The 18,382-nt window shown below is 44.9% G+C and overlaps 1 protein-coding gene across 1 annotated transcript; it reads right to left on the reverse strand.

Annotated features, from left to right (window-relative positions):
• Positions 1–437: 437 nt before the first annotated feature.
• On the reverse strand, positions 438–13,991 carry Trim35 (tripartite motif containing 35). The gene is made up of 6 exons (XM_013024235.1): positions 13,557–13,991; positions 9,984–10,079; positions 5,845–6,075; positions 2,718–2,740; positions 1,871–1,989; positions 438–1,015 (listed from the first exon to the last, which is right to left on the reverse strand). The coding sequence occupies exons 1-6, from the start codon at positions 13,989–13,991 to the stop codon at positions 438–440; spliced, it is 1,482 nt and encodes a 493-aa protein (XP_012879689.1).
• Between the last annotated feature and the right edge of the window lie 4,391 nt (positions 13,992–18,382).

An 18,382-nucleotide genomic window follows, 5' to 3' on the forward strand; every position in this document is an offset into this window, starting at 1 on the left:
GGCAAGGATGTGGCATAATGTTCTTACATTCACTGCTGGTAGGAATATACAGTAGAACTGCACTAGAGAATAGCTTGACAGTTCTTAAAAGTTAGGGCTCCCATAAAATCTAGAAAAACCTTTCCTAAGTATATACCAAAGAAAATTAAAGACATTTACACACACTTACACACACACACACACACACACACACAAACATTCACACAAATGTTCATAGCAGCATTATTCTTAAGAGCCAAAGAAGTGGAAACAAGCTGAGTGCTCGTCAACCAACAAATAAACTGTATTTATTTCACTGCACACAATGAAATAGTACAAGGAAAAGGAATTAAGGTAAAACATCAACTTTTGCTTATAAGAACACTAAAAGAAATGTAGGCTTCCAAGGCAACAAGAGAAGAGGCCCATGGCATAACACCTAACAAGCTAGAGGTAGCTCAGCCATCCAGCTCCTCCTTGATAGTGATGTGAAGGGGGCAGATACGCAGAGGCTCATGGGCCTCATTGCCCTGCGGGGGGCCTATGTAGAAGTAGGGCCGCACTGCTCCGAAGTAAGCATGAAAGGTATACATATGGCATTGGCGCTCAACATCATAGAATGACAGCTCACCATCCTCGCACTCCAGCTCAACACGCAGGCGGTGTGGCATGGGCAGTGGCAGAATTACTGTGCCCTGTTCTGAGGCTATACACATGTCATCCTCCTGACCCCGCATATGATACATGTACCAGAAGCCTGAGCGTGTGTCGTAGAAGCAGTTACGTGTATAACATTCTTCTCCTGCTTCTGACTCCACACGCATCACACCTACACGCCAATTCTGCAGCCCACCCACAGAAACCTCCCAAGCATGGGAACCCTGCGAGAAGACTTGGGAGCCCATCAGGGCTGGTGCTGAGGAAAATCGATCTGGATTCTCCACTTGTCTCCAATAGGGTTGGTTGCTGACACTTGCAAGGTCATCATGCACTGACAACCAGCCAGAGGCAGTGTTTGGATCCAAGGTGATGGGCACTACAGGCAGAAGGAGAAGGGGGACAGTCAGTAAAACAGTCACCCTCCCAGCTCCCAGGCCAGCTGACATCATCAGTATACCACACTGACCAGCACTCTCCCACTTGCTCCAGTGTGTACAGGAGCTGCCTAGGCTGATGGAGTGGACATGGGTTGAACTAGGTTCCTCATGAGGATATGTGAAAGCCTTTAGTATGAGACTGGATTGGGAATAGGGTCTCTGTAATTAGTTAAGCTGAGATTAGACTTTTAATCCACCATGACCATGTCATTGTAAAATGAGGAAGAGACAAAGATACATAAAGGAAAATGCTATGGGACAAAGTATTGCAGCTTAAGCTAGAGACAGCTGGCACTATCAGCGACCACCAGAAACTAAGGAGAGGTGAGGAGGCTCTTCCCTACAGGCCTCAGAGGAAGCATGGCCTTGCTCACAGACTGACAGTGGACTTCTAATTACAGACCAAACATCAGTCATTTTAAGCCACTCAGTTTTTAGTCCTTTGGTTATAGCAGAAAAGCACTGACATTTCTTCCTGTAAAAACAGGACAGAGTGACTAGTATGTACAGAAGTCACCTTGGGAGAGGTGATGCTGGAACAAGGAGGTAGGATTCTGAATACAAAGGAAAGCACTTGTCTTTCTGAAGAGGAGGCAGAGGCATGACCTAAACTCCATCCCCTACTACAAGGGGATGGAGTAGAAGCAGGGCAAGGAAGAAAGCAGAAGCCAAGGAGGAAAGGGCCAGGAGCCTTTTCTAGACTAGAAAGATAACAGATGGAAAATGAGCTGGATCTAGCAGAGGTGAACTCAGCTGGCTCTTTGCTAAAACACTTGCCTGCACCCCCCACTCACCAACTTCAATGAATGAAATCATCTTCTTCCAGGTGCGGTACTGCAGAGATCCCAGGTACTTGCAGACATCAATGAGCATGCCAGGCTGGATGGGCTCCGGCTCCAAAGTGTAGAAGAGCCTGGGAATGGAGGACTGGGCATAGTGGTTGGGGCTGGGACCAGGCATCCCAGACTGAAGTGTGTTAACTGAAAATGTGCAACAAGACTGGGTCCCTTGCTTAAATCCTAAACTTCCTCACGACTTTCCTCAACAAACTGGTCTGGACCAGGAGCCCACTGGCCTGCCACACCCCTTCAGGATTCCGTACTAAGGGTCCTCCCACCCAGCTAAGAAAGATACATGTAGGAAGTTCTCCAACACTGAGACTTCTTCTTGTGGGTAAAAAGCACATGCAACTGCTCAGGAGATGTCTGAGTTGGAGGGACCTTAACAATGCTTTTGCCTACAGAGCCAGGTATCCTGAAGCCTCTGCTTAAGTTCCTCTAGTAACAAAGAACTCATTACCATTTTCAGTACTCTTCCATTTTTGGACATCTTGGACAAGGACCCAATTCTTTCATATTCATCCGAGAGCTCAATGGCCATTAATCTAGTGTCCTGAAGCTCTCAGAGGTAGGAGGCCAATCAAGAAGCTAGTTTAAATGATTAGTGAAAAATACAAGCCACAGGTCTGGTGTTCTTCCCTGAAAGGTGAACAGTGGCTCTTCACTTTCCCTGTGCCAAGCAGAATTGGAAAAAAGAGCTCTTTCATCTGATCTTGCCTGCCTGGTCTTAGAGCCATGGGATTTTAAGCCCCTAATTTCTCTTCCTATTCTTCCCCTTCCCTCACAAGACTTAAAAACTTACCGGCGTTTTCGGGTCTTGTGTTTCTGAAAGAAAAAAAAAAAAACAGAAAAAGTATGTAAGTTTCTGGGCTCAAAAGGATGTTCATCAGAAGACTTGCTAGTGTTAAGATGTCAACATTGCCCAAGTGTATCTACAAATTCAGTGAAATCATTATCAAAATCTCAGGTGCCAGGGCTGAGGGAGAGAGTGCTGGCTTAGCATTTATAAGGCTATAGCACATCAAAACAACATGAGTGATCATTTAACCAATCCCACATGCCTTCTTGGCAGAAACAGAAAAACAAATTTTTAATTGATATAGAAATTCAAAAACAAATAGCACTCACACACGGCTATTTCAAAACTTACTATAAAACATTAGTGATCACAACAATGTGGTATATAAGGATAGACATGAGTCAGTGGAATAGAACTGCAAGTCCAGAAATAGACCCTCACATTTATCCCCAGCTGATTATCTATACCAGGCCAAGGTCAATGAGGGAAAGAACAGTCTTCCCAACAAATTATGTTGATAGAACTAGATACTAACATGGTAAAGAATGGAGTAGGGCCCTAACCTTAAACAAGATTGAAAAAACTCAAAGTATACAAATATATTCAAAATAGATTTAGTAGTAAATATACAGTTAAAAGTGAAAAAGGCCCTATATTTAGAATATTAAAAAAAGTATAAAAAGTAAATATTAAAAAGACAATCCAATTAAAAGTAGGCAACGAATCCAAATAGACATTTTCCCAAGAAAGATCTATAAATACCAATAAGCATGTGAAAAGATGCTCAATATGATCAGCTATCGGGATATGCAAATCATATCATAAGATACTAGTTCACACTCAAAAGGATGGCTATCTAAAGAGAAAAGAAAATTGGCAAGGACATATAAAAATTGGAATCATCATACACTGCTAATGAGGATATGAAATAGTACAGTCTATTTAGAAAATAGTCTAGCAGTTCTTCAAGAAATTTGAAAAAATCATGTGATATGGTAAATCTTAGGGATATACCCAAGAGAAATGAAAAAGATATCCACATAAAACTTGTGTATAAATGCTTATATTCCTATTTTCTATAAAAGCCAAAGAGTAGGAACAATCCAAATGACTATCCATTGAGGAATAAAATGTAATAGATAAGGGAAACTGTCCATAAAAATGAAAGAAGCATTGAAAGATGCCACAAAGTGGAGTTTTAAAAGAAGTCAGTCATTAGTCAGGCAGCAGTGGCTCATGCTTGTAATCCTAGCTACTTAGGAAAGTGAGATCCAGAGAGTCATGGTTTGAAACCAACTCAGGAATAAAAATCCTCAAGGGGCTTTATCTCCAAAATAAACAGCAAGAAGCAGAGCATCAGCTTAGCAAGCAGGACAGACTCAGTTCAAGCCCCAGTACTGCCAAAAAGAAAAAAAAAAGTCAGTCACAAAAGACTATATATATTTCTATGACTGCATTTGTATGAAATTTCTAGAAGAGGCAAATATAGACTTTTTTAAAAAAAAAAGTAGGGTTGTTACAGGATTGGGGAGAAGTGCCGAGGGGTGTGAGGCTTTTTATTAGGGTGATGAAATGTTCTAAAATTGATTGATATGATGGTTGTACAACTCTATACAATACTGAAAACCATTAAATTATACATTTTTAATGGCTGAATGAAGCCAAGCATGGTGATGCATGACTGTAGTCAAACTAGTTAGGAGGAGGAAAATTTAAGCCCAGGAATTTGAGGTCAGCCTGGACAACACAGTGAGACCTCATTTTCTTATAAAATAAATTTTAGGAAATGGGTGAATTGTATAGTATAGTACGAAAATGACATCAAAATATCTGTTTTCTAAAAAATTTGTCACAAATAAAAATCATTTCTGAACACAGGATAATACAATTTCTTAAACAGAATAGGCAATGAGCACAATGCTAAGAAACTCAAATGACTGTAAGAAGGGGTCTCCTACAGAATAGAGACGTTATGGGTCAAGGCTTTGCATAGCACACACAACTCACAAAGATCCTACCCAGGATGGACGACACTGTCTCCAGAGACTTCCCTGACCCTTCCAACTCCACTGTGCAAAGACTCCTTTCTGGAAAGTTCAGCTGTTCTATGGGAGAAGGAGACTGTACCTCAAATCCTGACTGATTTACAAACCAGCTGTCAAGTTCCAGAAACTTCTCTGTAAGGACCAATGACAAAATCACTAAATGGAAGAAAACCTGAATTCAATCTTGTTTTTTTTTGGGGGGGGGTCCGGTCGTGGGGCCTGAACTCTGGACCTGGGCACTGTCCCTCAGCTCTCCAGCTCAAGGCTAGCACTCTACCACTTGAGCCACAGCGCCACTTCCGGCTTTTTTTCTTTTTTGCTTATGTGGTGCTGAGGAATCGAACCCAGGGCCTCTGGCATGCAAGGCAAGTGCTCTACCACTGAGCCACCTTCCCAGCCCTCAATCTTGTTTTTTTGTTTTTGTTTTTTTTAATTTAATTTTATTTTATTTGTGAACATTCTGTACAGAGGGGTTACGATTACATGGGCAGGATAATGCGTACATTTCTTACCAAGCATTGCAGCCACCTCCTTTGGTTTACCCTTCACATCCCTTCCCAGCCTCCCCACTCCCCCCGAATCCCAATCCTTCTCCTTCCCTCCCCTTCCTCCCCCAACCCCCCTCCCGCACCGACATTGTAGAGCTCCTTTTGGACATGACAACTTGTACTTCTCCTCAATCTTGTTTTTTAAAAGAGAGAATGAAATCATTCTTAAGAAGGGAGGAGGACTGAGGACTGGTGATGTAGCTTAGTGGTAGAGTGTTTGCCAAACATATACAAGATCCTAGGTTTGATTTCCAGCACAAGCACACCACACCACACACACACACACACACACACACACACACACACACACACACACACAGGAGAGAACCAACACCTTACTTAAGTAAAAAAAATCAAATCATAACATAGAAAATGAAGACCCCCTAAGAGGCTCCTGGGACTGCTCTAATGGACTTCCTAGTCTCAACCACAACAACATAAGCTCATGGGGGGCCAGTTTCAGAAAGTCACAGGCAGAGTGAGCTGGGTGGAGCTGGTGGTCTGGGGTACCCTGAACCCAGATGTTGAGCCTCTTACCAGGAGAAAGGAAATATCATCTTCCCTCATCTCCACCTTCAGCCGCTTAACCTCTCGGTTCAGTGCCTCCACCTCTCGTGAGAGCTGCTTCACCCTCTCATCTATCAGCAGCTGCTTCTGTCTGCTCTCCTGGGTCATCATGTCCAAGGTGGCCTTTTCTTCTACCCTCAGGAACTCTTGTAGCTTTTCAAACTCCTGGTGAATGCGACCCTCCAGCCAGGTAGTCTCAACCTGCAGCAGAGCAGAGGGCTCAAGGTCAGATGTAGGGAGGGGCCTCATCTGTTCTCCAGCTAGGGACCTTCAGACTTTAAGTGTAGCATTTGTGTTCTATACTTCAGTGTAATCATGGGTTATCATGGGGGGTTAAGATCACCTTAGAAATGGAGAAACAGTTGTGCTGAATATTTTTTAAATGGAATCACTGCTTGTAGCTGACCTTGTCAACCTCAGTCCTATAACCTCCACTACATAAAATCTTCTGAATCTCATTTAGGTTGAACAACAAGGAAAGTCCTGAATCACAGAAATGAATTATTGCAAACTAGCAGAAACTTTTACAAGTGATTTGTCTTCAAATTTGAGGACCTTAGATGTATCTAAGTGAAAAGCTTTAGTAAAGATGAAATATTTCTTTTAAAACGCATTCATTAATAATATTTACACTCCAAATCCTAATATAAAAAGTAGTAAAGAAGGGAGGATAAAAACCACACAAATACTTAGGGAAAAAGCAAAGAAATATTTCTTACCTTGGAATGAGAAAGACCTTCCTTAGCATTACATGAAACTTGGAAGGCTTAAAGGAATGAGATAACTGGATTATGAAAATAATAATTAAGACTTTTATATGGCAAGATTATTAACACAAGTAAGTATATAGACATAATTAGAAGACAACTATTAGAAAAACAATCAAAATGTATGTTTAGCTACAGCAGGTTGTAACCTCATTTTGGTGGTGGTGGGGCCTGAACTCTGGACCTGGGCGCTGCCCCTCAGCTCTTCAGCTCAAGGCTAGCGCTCTACCAGTTGAGCCACAGTGCCACTTCTGGATTTTTCTGCTTATGTGATGCTAAGGAATCTAACCCAGGGCCTCATGCATGCAAGGCAAGCACTCTACCACTGAGCCACATTCCCAGCCTGTGACCTCATTTTGGGATTGAAAAATTCAATAAATATGTATGGTTCTGAAAAGATGACAAAAATAATTTACTGAGAAAATAACAAACTTGAAAAATACTTACAACATATTTGATAGACTACAGCTAGTCTTAATATACAAAGCACTTTTACAAATGAACTAGGAGAAAGATAAATATTTCAAGAACAAAAAGGACATGAACTGACATTTACTGAAGACAATTATATGAAAAGACTTATACTTTGAAATGATACACAAATTTACCAATAATAAAAAAGGTAAGTGAGACAGACAACAGCATTAGGCTAAAAGACTGATAATGTACATAATAGAGAGGATGGAAGATAAATTTTTTCTTTTTTTGTGGGGGGGGGTGTCTGGTCGTGGGACCTGAACTCAGGGGCCTGGGTGCTGTCCCTCAGCTCTTCAGCTCAAGGCTAGCGCTCTACCACTTGAGCCACAGCGCCACTTCCGGCTTTTTTTTTCTGCTTATATGGTGCTGAGGAATAGAACCTAGGGCCTCAGGCATGCAAGGCAAGTGCTCTACCACTGAGCCAACTTCCCAGCCCTGGAAGAAAGAACTGAACAAGGTAGGAAAAATCAGTAGTGTCAAGGCACCTCTAGCCATTATCACTGCTAGCAATAAAGGACATAAACATTGAGATGTATATTCACGGTTTTGTGGGATTTAACAATAAAAGCATCAATCAAACAGAAATTCACTGGACTATGTACAACTCTTGACCTGTACAGAAAGCAAAGAGTCTTCCAATATCTGGGATGATGGACAGACTGATAGATCTCACCTCTAAAATGACTAGTCCAGCCCTGCCCCATGGCAAAGCCACTCAAATTATTTTAGTCATAAAAGAAAGCAAAATAAAGAGCAGAGATGAGGCTAGATGAGTCCACGACAATATGGGAAAAACAACTTGAAAGGTGTCCTCCAGCAATGGCAGTGTGGGTAATTTTCTGACAGTGAGCTCAATCTGTGTTTATGGTTCTGACATATAACAAAATAATTCAATGAAAAAGTAGAAACCACCCTATTTGTAAGGAAATGGAAAGACTTGGAAAAAATCATATTAAGTGAAGTAAGCCAGACCCAAAGCAGTAAAGGTCCCATGGTTTCCCTTATTTGCAATAAATAGTATACGTCTAGGATAATCTTAGCAGATGGGCAGAATAGTTCAATAGCTACATACATATGACCCTATAAGATGATGCTAAGTGAAATGAACACCAAGACATGGACACAAGAGGTTTTTCCTTTGTTGTTGTTTTTTAATAAGCTTTTTATTGTGAAAATACTGTACAGAGGGGTTACAATAACATAAGCAAGGTAATGAGTACATTTCTTATCAAGCATTGTTGTGTTATTGTTTTTAATGTACTGTGTGATTTCTTGTATTTTTTTTGTATTTCTTCCCCCAATGCTATATACACTGTTGTCACTGTATTTGATTTTGATACCCTGTACTGTATATCTATTTATCTAAATTAGGGAAAGGAAGGGGAACAGCAGAATTTTGAGACAAAGGACAAGCAGGGAACCAATGCAATAGCGATATTCACAAGACAGTATGCTGGAAATAATCTGTACAACTTTGGGGATTGGGGAGGAAGTGGGAGAAAAATGAGGGAAGGGGTAACAAGTTTGACAAAAAAAATTATGTACAATATTACCTTACTTATATAACTGTAACCCCTCTGTATATCTGTATATCACCTTGACAATAAAAAAAGTAGAACCCTATGAACTTGTGGGTTTCAAAGACATCAGAAATACTGAGTGACTGCTCTCTGCTGGATACTTTTATGCTTTGCCTTATCTAAAGGAATAAAAAGAATCAGATTCAGGGAGTTTGTTTGGCAGGGTCTGAAAGGCTTGCCTGGAGAACTGGGCTTGGTTGTGAAAGGCTACTGGAGAGTTACTGTCCTAATCTTTCTAGATTATAGCAACATGGTTTATCTGGGCTATTACCTCTTCAGGTGAATGCTCTTAGTAATTATCATTCAGCTGGACATATCCATAGCAGAGCCACACCAGTTTGGGCTGCCTGACACTGCTCTGAAAAACATCCTAGTATGTGTGCCCACTGACAAGGCTTGGGTTCAGGAAAGAGCCTCATTATCAGCTGGTTATGGAACTAAAGCCCACTGCTACGAGCTTTTCTTTAGTCATTTACAATTTGCCCAGAACTTCAAGATAATAGTCTTTATTTGGATGGGAACAGATAAAAAGAAGGGACTAAAAAAGTGATGATAAATAATGAAATGTCTTAAAGAGGATAAAGCAGGGAGACTTGACAGTGAACCACGTTATCAGGAAAAGCTCCGAGAGGGGAATGTGAGCCGAGGTAAGATGCTGAGTGAGAGGTCTGGGGAGACTTGGCCAGATAAGGAACAAAGAGGGCAGGTGGCTGTGGCAGACAGCACCAGGCAGGCAGGGCAGATCACAGCCTTAGTGAACGGCACTTTCAGGGGAATATGCAGTTTTAAGTAGAGTAGTAGACTGGTTGATGTCCAGTACACAGACAGTGGACAGTGGAATGCAGAACAAAAGCAGAATCAGGTGGGATGCATATGAGCGATTTGACAGTGACAGTGATGGACATTATATATTTAAGGAATGAGGGGTCTAACACTGCCATGGAGTAGATATGGTTTGAAAGGAAACAAGGAATCACTAAGGAACACCAAATCATACTGCCTTGAAAACCCAGTAGATGGTAGCATATGACACATGTGCCAATGGCACAGGGGACTTAGGCAATCCTGTGGCTGCTGGCCTTACAAATCCAGGTTATCAAAGGCAGAGTGGCCCAGTTCAGCATCCAAAGGCATGGTGAACAAAACCATCAATGCTGAAGTCAACTCAGAGTCAACAGTTACCCCAGGGGCAATGTTGGCCAAAGTCAGAGCCAACTCTCCCTCTCTTACCTCTACTGGATTGTGGTGTCCGACCACTCCCCACTTAGCCCTGTCGCTCACTCACCTGATTGTGCTTTGCCAGGGCCTCATAGGAACTCCGAGTACTGCTGAAGGTCCTGACTTTCTGCTGCAGTATATGCTCCATGTTCTTACATTTGGCCTGATGAGGGGAATGAGTAGGCAGGGAGGTGAGTTAGGGCTGGAGACCAAGCACATCTACAGCTAGAATCTCAGTTTAACATCTATATTACTAGTTACAGTTGAGCCACGTACTACAGGCACAGCTCAAATCCTGTTTAAATCCTAGTGTTTAAGTCCACATTTGCAGTACAAAGGGTCCTCAGAGGTTTCTAACCAAACCTTCATCTATGCTTGGTGCAGGTGGATAGATGGGGCTGAGGAATTAAAGGGGCCCAATCTCTCTCAAGCTGGTGATAATACAGCAGAGTAAGCTATCCTGTCCAGACCTACAGCTAGTCCAGGGTGGGCCCTGGGGACCCCAGAGCTATGGGAATAGCTATAACCTTTCCAAATTCCCAAACTAGATGGTCTGACAAGGATAGGGAGGTCATCTCCCCAGAGGCTTTACCTACACATGACTGATTATTTGGATAGTGTGAAAGACTTTAGCTGACAAACTCAGACTTTGTTTAATTTAGTCTTATAAATTTTATCTGTCACTTCTGGCCTCCATATAATTCCTAAAGAACCACTCTGAGCCAGGCATGATAGTGTACATCGGTAATCTCAGCACTCAGTAAGATGGAGGCAGGAGAATCAAGAGTTTGAGGCTAACCTGAGCTACAAAGTTAAGACCTTCTTTCAAAAAAGAAAAGAACCACTGAGTTTTAGGTTAAATATCTATCTTTTACATCTGAGGCTTATCACATCCCATACCCAAACTAGAGTTTAGACTCAGGGTCTCACATTTGCTCAGCAGGCACTTATCCTCTACCACTGAGTCATACCTCCATCTAGTGACCTGATAGTTTCTCTCTATATTTTTTCTTCTCCACATTCTGAGAAGGGTTTTCAAGGGTTGTCTTTGGAAAAATAATAAAAATGACAATTCTAATGATACTAATTATAAACAGCCATGAGCATACCATGTAAGATGGTATGTGCTTATTAACAAATTATGACATTTAATCATCACATTCTCATTCTGTGTAAGTACACAGAAATGCAAATATACTGGATCTCATCCAGACCTTATCCTTACCCAACTCAAAACTGACTTCCAGATTCATCATGAAGTGCATGACCTGTCAACAAACAGGTGTCAATCATGGCACCTAAGCTTGCAGTTGAGTTACTCAGAGCCTCAGTGCAGAGCAGAATGAGAATCCCTCCGCCCTGGACACAGTCTCTGACAAGTAGGCAATAACTGTGCTCTGTTGCATCTGAGATCTGTAGGGACTGGCTTGAAAGCTGAGGACAGCAAATGTGTCAGTAATCAGGGCAGGATGAAAGAAGTTACTTGGATGGGGAATGTTTTAGTCCATTTTCTACTGAAGATAGCAGAGTACTACAGACTGCATGTCCTCAGATCCTTAGGTACTAGATCTCTCCAACTCTCAGACATCTTGCATGACCACTGATCTTACATTACCCATTTTCTTCATTAAATCAGTGGAGATAAAGCTACGATTTGTGCCTCCTGGCTTTGACTGCATCTCCACTCCCAGTTTAACTACTCTGAAATTCTCCTGGTGCCTACAAGGGCAAGCTTTCCACCTTCTAGACTTCCATGTGCTGTTGCCTCTGCCCAAAATACTTTTCCTTTGCCTCTTTAACCTGCCTAGCACTTCTGGCGAGGGAACTATTGGCTAGCTCACCTCCTGCCTGAGACCTAGCAGTTCAAGGCATCTGTGCAGATAATGGCAAGATGCCCCTGGACCTGACCTCTTGAATCCTGGCTGGGGGCTAACATGGGGCCTCTGCCTGAGGGTTCTCAGCATTGTCTCCTGCCTATCCTATCTATACCAGCTGCACCAGGACTAATCAGGACTTGATCTTCAGTCCCCCTACTCATTTAGTCCCAAGTCCCCAGCTGCCCAACTCAGCTCTCCAGGCACCTCTGCCAGCTCAAATGGGGAAACACATTGCTGTGGATCCTTGCTAACAAATACAGTTAAGAACCAGGGTTACTTATTCAAATATGTATATTGATGTCATCTTTCCATCACCTTTCATTGGAACTGTGTCAACATGTGTATGTAGCTGTAATGTTTTTGCATGGTGCTAGGGATGGAGCCCAGTGTCATTCATGCTAGTGTCCCATACATGCAGTGCCCCACACATGCTAGGCAAGGGCTCTACCACTGAACTACTTTCCTTGCCCTGTATTCAACTTTTAAAATAAAGTTATTGCAGAAAGGGGGGAAAAGGGGCCTAGAGGACAAGTATTGGGGGGCTCCTGAACTATCTCCTTTGCAGTACAACCCTGCTTCCTGCCAGCTAACCTGCCAGCTAACTCAAGTATTAGTAGGTGATGAAAAACAAATTAATTTACTTTTTAAAAAAAGGATGGGGAAAACTGGCCAGAATACAGCACACATTTTCAGAAACTTGTTTTTTTAGTTGATACATAAATGACCACAACGGAAGATACATTTCTAAAGGTGAAAAGTCAAAAACATTTTAAGCCAGTTATAGGTGGCTCACACTTATAATCCTAGCTCCTCAGGAGGCTGAGTCCTGAGGATATGAGTTCCAAGCCAACCCTAGCAGGAAAGTCAGTGAGGCTCTTATTGCTAATTAACCAGCAAAAACCACAAGCAACTCCACAAAACACTGAAGTGGTGGTGTGGCTCAAGTAGTAGAGCACCAAGCTTTGAGTAAAACAGCTAAAGAACAGTGCCCATGAGTTCAAACCCCAGTACAGGCTCACACACCAAGTTTTAAAATTAAAGCAACAACAACAACAAACCTCTGAACCAGATGAACACTTTTCTAATCATTTTCTCATCCTGTAAGAAAAACTACTCCGTGTTAGTTTTGCCCTGTTAAGTATATTTATTGCCTATTTAGAGAGATTCAGAATAAATTAGCCCACTACTGCGAGGGCCTTCTCCCACAGCTAGGCACGCTGCAAGTTCTGGGCTCCAGGGAGGAAAAAATAAAAATCTCCAAATTCCCCCTGCCATGGGCCAGATCTTGGACTCCTTCTCCACCTCTCAGCTGAGGGTGCCAGGCTTGAGAGCCCGTGGGTATATCCAGGGCTGGGCCACATGCCACTGTCTGACCTGACCCCTTGAGCAAAGGGCAGGGTGTGGTCTTGGGAGAGTAGTCCTAGCTATCACCTAGCTGCCATTGCCTCTCCTGCCATTCAGGAGCCCTGGGTACCTTGGCCACAGATGGGAGTGGGGATTCACTCAAGCCAGAGAAGCCACCAGAAGCTGGGGCAGGAAGGGTGTGGGGCCGTAGGGCGGGTTGCAGGGATCGCGGGGCCTGCACAGGATCGCGGGAACAGCGCAGGTGGCAGGTGGCGGGGACGTTTGCAGGGACCGCGAGGGGTTGGGAGGTGGGGGGCGGGTGTACGACGTGAGGTTGCGGGACGTTTGAGATCGCGAGGACGGTGCGGGGGTTGTGGGGCGGGGGAGGCGCTCGGGGACGGCGCGGGTCCGGCCCTCACCCGGGCGTTGCGGGCGGCGTCCTCCAGCAGCAGCACGCGGTGGTCCTGGTGGCGCGAGTCGGCCCCGCAGGGCCCGCACAGCAGCTCCTTGTCCTCCTGGCAGTAGAGCGAGAACTCGGCGCGGTGCTGGCGGCAGCGGCGCGTCGGGCGGCGGCCGGGCCCGCACGCGCCCTCGGCCTGCAGCACCTTGGCCACCAGGTTGTTGAGGGTGTGGTTGGTGCGCAGCGCCGAGGGCGACGCGGGGTCTTTGCACACCGGGCAGGCGGGCTCCAGCTGCTCCAGCCAGCAGCGGCTCACGCACTCGCGGCAGAAGTTGTGGCCGCAGTTCAGGGTCACCGCGTCCCGGAAAGGGTCGTAGCACACCGCGCACTGCAGCTCCTCCTTGAGGGAGGCCGCGGGGAAAGGCCCCGGGGTCTCCGCGGAGTCTGGCTCCATCATCCCAGGAGCCCCGCGGGTCTCCGAGAGTGGACGCGCGTGCCACTCCCACCTTCAGGCGACGCTCGACTGTCTAAGCCCCAAGTGTCCAGAACGTTCCCACTCAGATTGCTGAGCGAAGGCAGCGCGGACCAATCGCGAGGCCCGCTTCCGCCGCGAGCGACGAATCCCGGAAGAGCGGGGCGGGCCTTTGAGCCTTAGTCTCCGCCTACCCCGGTTTTCCCGCCAAGGGCCTTCCAACGGTCGTCGTCGAGCGGCCTGGGTTCCGTGGGGAAGCCTGGGGATGGGGCCTACAAGCTGTTTCCCGACCTGGCCCGGGGTCGAGGGGAAGCCCCGGCCCGGGAGGTGGGACGCGCTGCGCCTCTTAGTCCCATCAGACCTGCCTGCCTTCCCCTCGCGCCTGGTTTACTGATTTGGGCTGCTTTTGGGGGTCGGGGCGACAAGGAAACCAGTCAGGAAGCGGGTGGTGGGGAGCCCCAGAGGAAAGAGGGTTAAATCACAGGCGCCCGCCCGCAACATGGCTGTCGGGCCTGTGTCCCGTGAGCTGAGAGGGTTGGAGTGAACTCAGAGGACAGTGCTCATGGCTTCGGCCATGGCGCGGGCCTGCGGCTCAGGCCCACCACTCACCAGGCACAGGGCAGGGAGGACAAGGCCTAGACCCTGGGCAGACTTTACTTATTCTTATTTAAGTGGAAACGAGTTTATTATAGGGCGAAGGGGGAGGGGACACATCTCCCTTTCCCCGTACAGGAAATGGGAGCTGAAAGAGCCTTTGCAGCCCTTGAAAGAATGTTCTCCAGAAAGGGATGAAGATGGGCCCTTCTTGTCTTCAGTGTCTCTGGATAGGCTCCCTAGCCCTCCTGCGGTCACTGGGGAGACTTAGGGACCAACGTTTCCTTCCACAGGTTTGCAGAGGGATGCTCAAGTACATTTGAGAACCATTGCCCTACACCTACTCACCCCACAAGTTGTCAAATCTCCAACATTGGCTAGCGGTTTCCAAAATTAATCTTCTAAGCAGTTAGTGAAAGAGCCACAAGATGGAGCCCACGTACTCTAGGAACTTCCCTGGGAAAATCTTGTTTCCTGTTCTTTGCCTGTGTTCTCATCTGTGACTAAGATTCTTACTTTCTAGGCTTCTGCCTGTGGCTTTCCAGATTGAAAACTGAGTGTGGAAACCCCACGCATCGTATCCTGATAGGAACCAGTATGTATATATGACCCTGGTAAGTCTTATTTCTTGAGCAAGGCTCCAAAAGACTTCCTCACCAGACTGGGTGACCCACTCTGCCCATGAAAGTAAGGCTGTCACGACTGAATTGAACCAATCAGAACTGACCTGAATCACGTGGCAGGGGAGGGAGGTCATTCAGACAATTTGAGGCTTTGCGCTTTGCTATGGAAGAAGGGAAATTCATCATTAGGCAGGCAGTTACAGTTCAGAACAACGCAGAACTTTCCATTTCTACCCTTGCTTCCCATTAAAATTGTCTTAAGTTGTGAGAATAAATGAGGTGATCAGTACGATTAAAGTACTGTATATTCATGTGTCAAATACTGTGGTAAAAAACCCTTTTGGACAATCAATATACACAAAAGCTAATGACAAGAATATAAAACAGAGGTGTGGGTACTAGTGGGAAGGGGAATGGGAATGAGAGGAATAAAGGTGGGCGAATATGGTCAAAGTACTTTATGTACATGTGTGAAAATGGAATGATTAGGCTTGGTGGGCTAGTTTGGGATGAGAAATGAGAGTGATGGAATGGGGGCATTTGATCAAGGTATGCATAGGTATGCGGGGGGCCATATGGACTTGTTAAAGTGAAATTCCTTCATGCAATTAATGCTAATAAACACGTTCTTAAATTTTTTAATTTAAATTGTAATATAAAAGTTATCATCCTATACATTTTAAGTGTACAGTTCATTGAGTTTTTTTCAGAGTTTTTTTCTCATTGCTATGTACCAGTCTCCAGAATTTCTCTTCACATAAAACATTTTATCTTTACCAGTTTTTATGCCAGCCCTCTATAGTATTTGGTTACTGCATCTTCGTACATTTTGAAATCTGGAAGTGTAAAGCCCCCAACTGTGTTCTTTTTAAAGATTATTTTGGCAACTTAGGGCCCCTTGAGATTCCACATGAATTTTAGGATTGATTTTTCTATTCATAAATAGTGCTGGGATTTTGATAGATACACATTAAATCTGTATTTAGATTGTTTTGGGCAATGTCAGTCTTATAGTGTAAATCTCTTAGTCTTTGAAGCTGTCTTTCCATTGATTTATGTCTCCTATGATTTCTTTCCGTGACATTTTGTGGCTTTCAGTGAGCAAGTATTTTACTGCCTAAGTATTTTACTCCTAAGTATTTTGTTCTTTGTGATACTACTACAGATGAATTTTGTTCACATGATTTTTTTCAGAGAGTTCTTTGTTTCCTTTTGCTTACTGTGTATTAAGAACATAGGCTTAAATTGAAGGTGCATTAGGATGTTAAGGAAAAAAAAAAAGAATGTCTTTTTTCTCTTCTGGCTCTCATACACCACTCGGTAGCCATTTCAGATGCAGGAAACTTTCCAGCAACAGACAGCACTCTGTCGGCTGGCCTGTAATTCAATTTGGACTGGGCTGAAAATATTTTGAACCTGCTTTCTGGGGACAGCTCTCATTCTGAGTTCATTTAGAGGTCTCCAGCCACTATAATCACATTGGTGTGCAAAAGGTAGTTCTCACACTGGAGATTCCCAAGGTTTGGGGGAACCAGGAACCCCAGGCAGTGGCCAAATACACATTTCTCCTTGTATTTTTTGTTGTTGTTTTGTTTTCTTTTGTTTTTGCTGTGTATTCTAGGCTGGCCTCAAACTCATGATGATCTGTATGATTTTGTTTGTTCATTTAAGACTCACTATTCTCCTTCTTCAGCTTTCCAAGTGTTTGGGTGTATGTGTGTGTGTGTGTGTGTGTGTGTGTGTGTGTGTCCCAATTTCTTAATATATCACAGTATCACAGTGCAGGTTAAGATGTGGTAACAGAAAGTCTCCAAATGCAGTAACATGAACAACTTAAATGTTCCTTGGTCTTTTAAACATTCACTTAGATCCAGACCATGTCCAGGCTGTGCGTGGTGCTGGGTGGCACTGAGCGTTCAGACTTTATCGCTCATGTATTTTGTCTGCTTTCAGCAAGAGCTGAGACCAAGATGGCCATTCCAGTCCCATCATCAGGCAGAGGTAGACAATGTGGCCCTTCCCTTAAAAATCATGTTCCTGAGGCTGCCTGTGTAGCTCCCTCTTGCTCCGGACAATCGAGACCATTCTTGTAGTTTCAAATGCCAGCTGCAAAGTTTATCACTGCTCAGGCAACTTTCTGGAGCTCCAGTTACAATGACCCCCAGTCATAGAGGTGGAGGATCTTTCACAAACACCCAGACAGGAAACAAAGATAATCTGAGCCAGATTGGGGATGATGGAAATGGGGGGAGGACTAGGGAGAAAATGCTGCATAAGAAAGATTCTTGGTTCCAGGTGCTGGTGGTTATGCCAGTGATTCTAGCTACTCAGCTGAGATCTGGAAGATTGTGGTTCAAAATCAGCCTGGACAGAAAAGTCTACAAGATTCCATCTTCAATTAACCAGCAAAAAGTTGGGTTAGAGATATAGACCAAGTGGTAGGGCACCAGCTTTGGGCGAGACAGAGAAGTCTTGTGAGGTCTTGGGTTCAAACCCCAATACCATTTTATAAAATAGGAAAAGTGCTTGAAGCAGGGTTTGTAGCTTAATGGTAGCATAAGGTCCCATGTCCCAGCGTTTGAGCTTCAACACCATGCAGACACAAAAATAAATGCTTGGAAAGATTCCTAGAGTGTAGATTTCATAGCTATGGGGAATGAAGGAGTCACTGGTGACTCCCAAGGCTAAACATGGTGCCCGGGATAAGTCTCTGGGAAGACTGGTCTCTTGGGTGAACAGTGAATACACGGCTGCAGACGGGGGGGGGGGACGGGGGGTGCGGGGGGAGTGCGGGGGGAGGCACCTGGGTGAGAAGGCCAAGGCCTAGCAGCTAGAGAAGCCATTCCTTCCAGTGGCTTTCCCCTGGCAGCACAGCACGCGCCTGTCCCCCCGCCAGGGCCTCCCTCCACGGAAGCAGATGCAGCCTGAAGGGGAACGGTTTGCTTCTCCACTGGGAGTAGGTGGTTTCCACACCCCGGAGTTCTCGGGACAGGTGCTGGGACCGTGTGCGCCTCTCTCCGCCGTCGCGCGGGGGCTCTCCAGAGCCCTGGGGTTGGAAGTACGGTTCCCACCACAGGGTCCAGGTTTTACCGCGGCTCGCGGGGGGCCCAAGGACTGAGCGGCCGGGTCTCCGCGCTCCGCGGCGGTCGCTCGCAG

This window comes from Dipodomys ordii, unplaced genomic scaffold (assembly GCF_000151885.1).
Source record: "Dipodomys ordii isolate 6190 unplaced genomic scaffold, Dord_2.0 Scaffold74, whole genome shotgun sequence".
Classification (NCBI taxonomy): Eukaryota; Metazoa; Chordata; class Mammalia; order Rodentia; family Heteromyidae; genus Dipodomys; species Dipodomys ordii.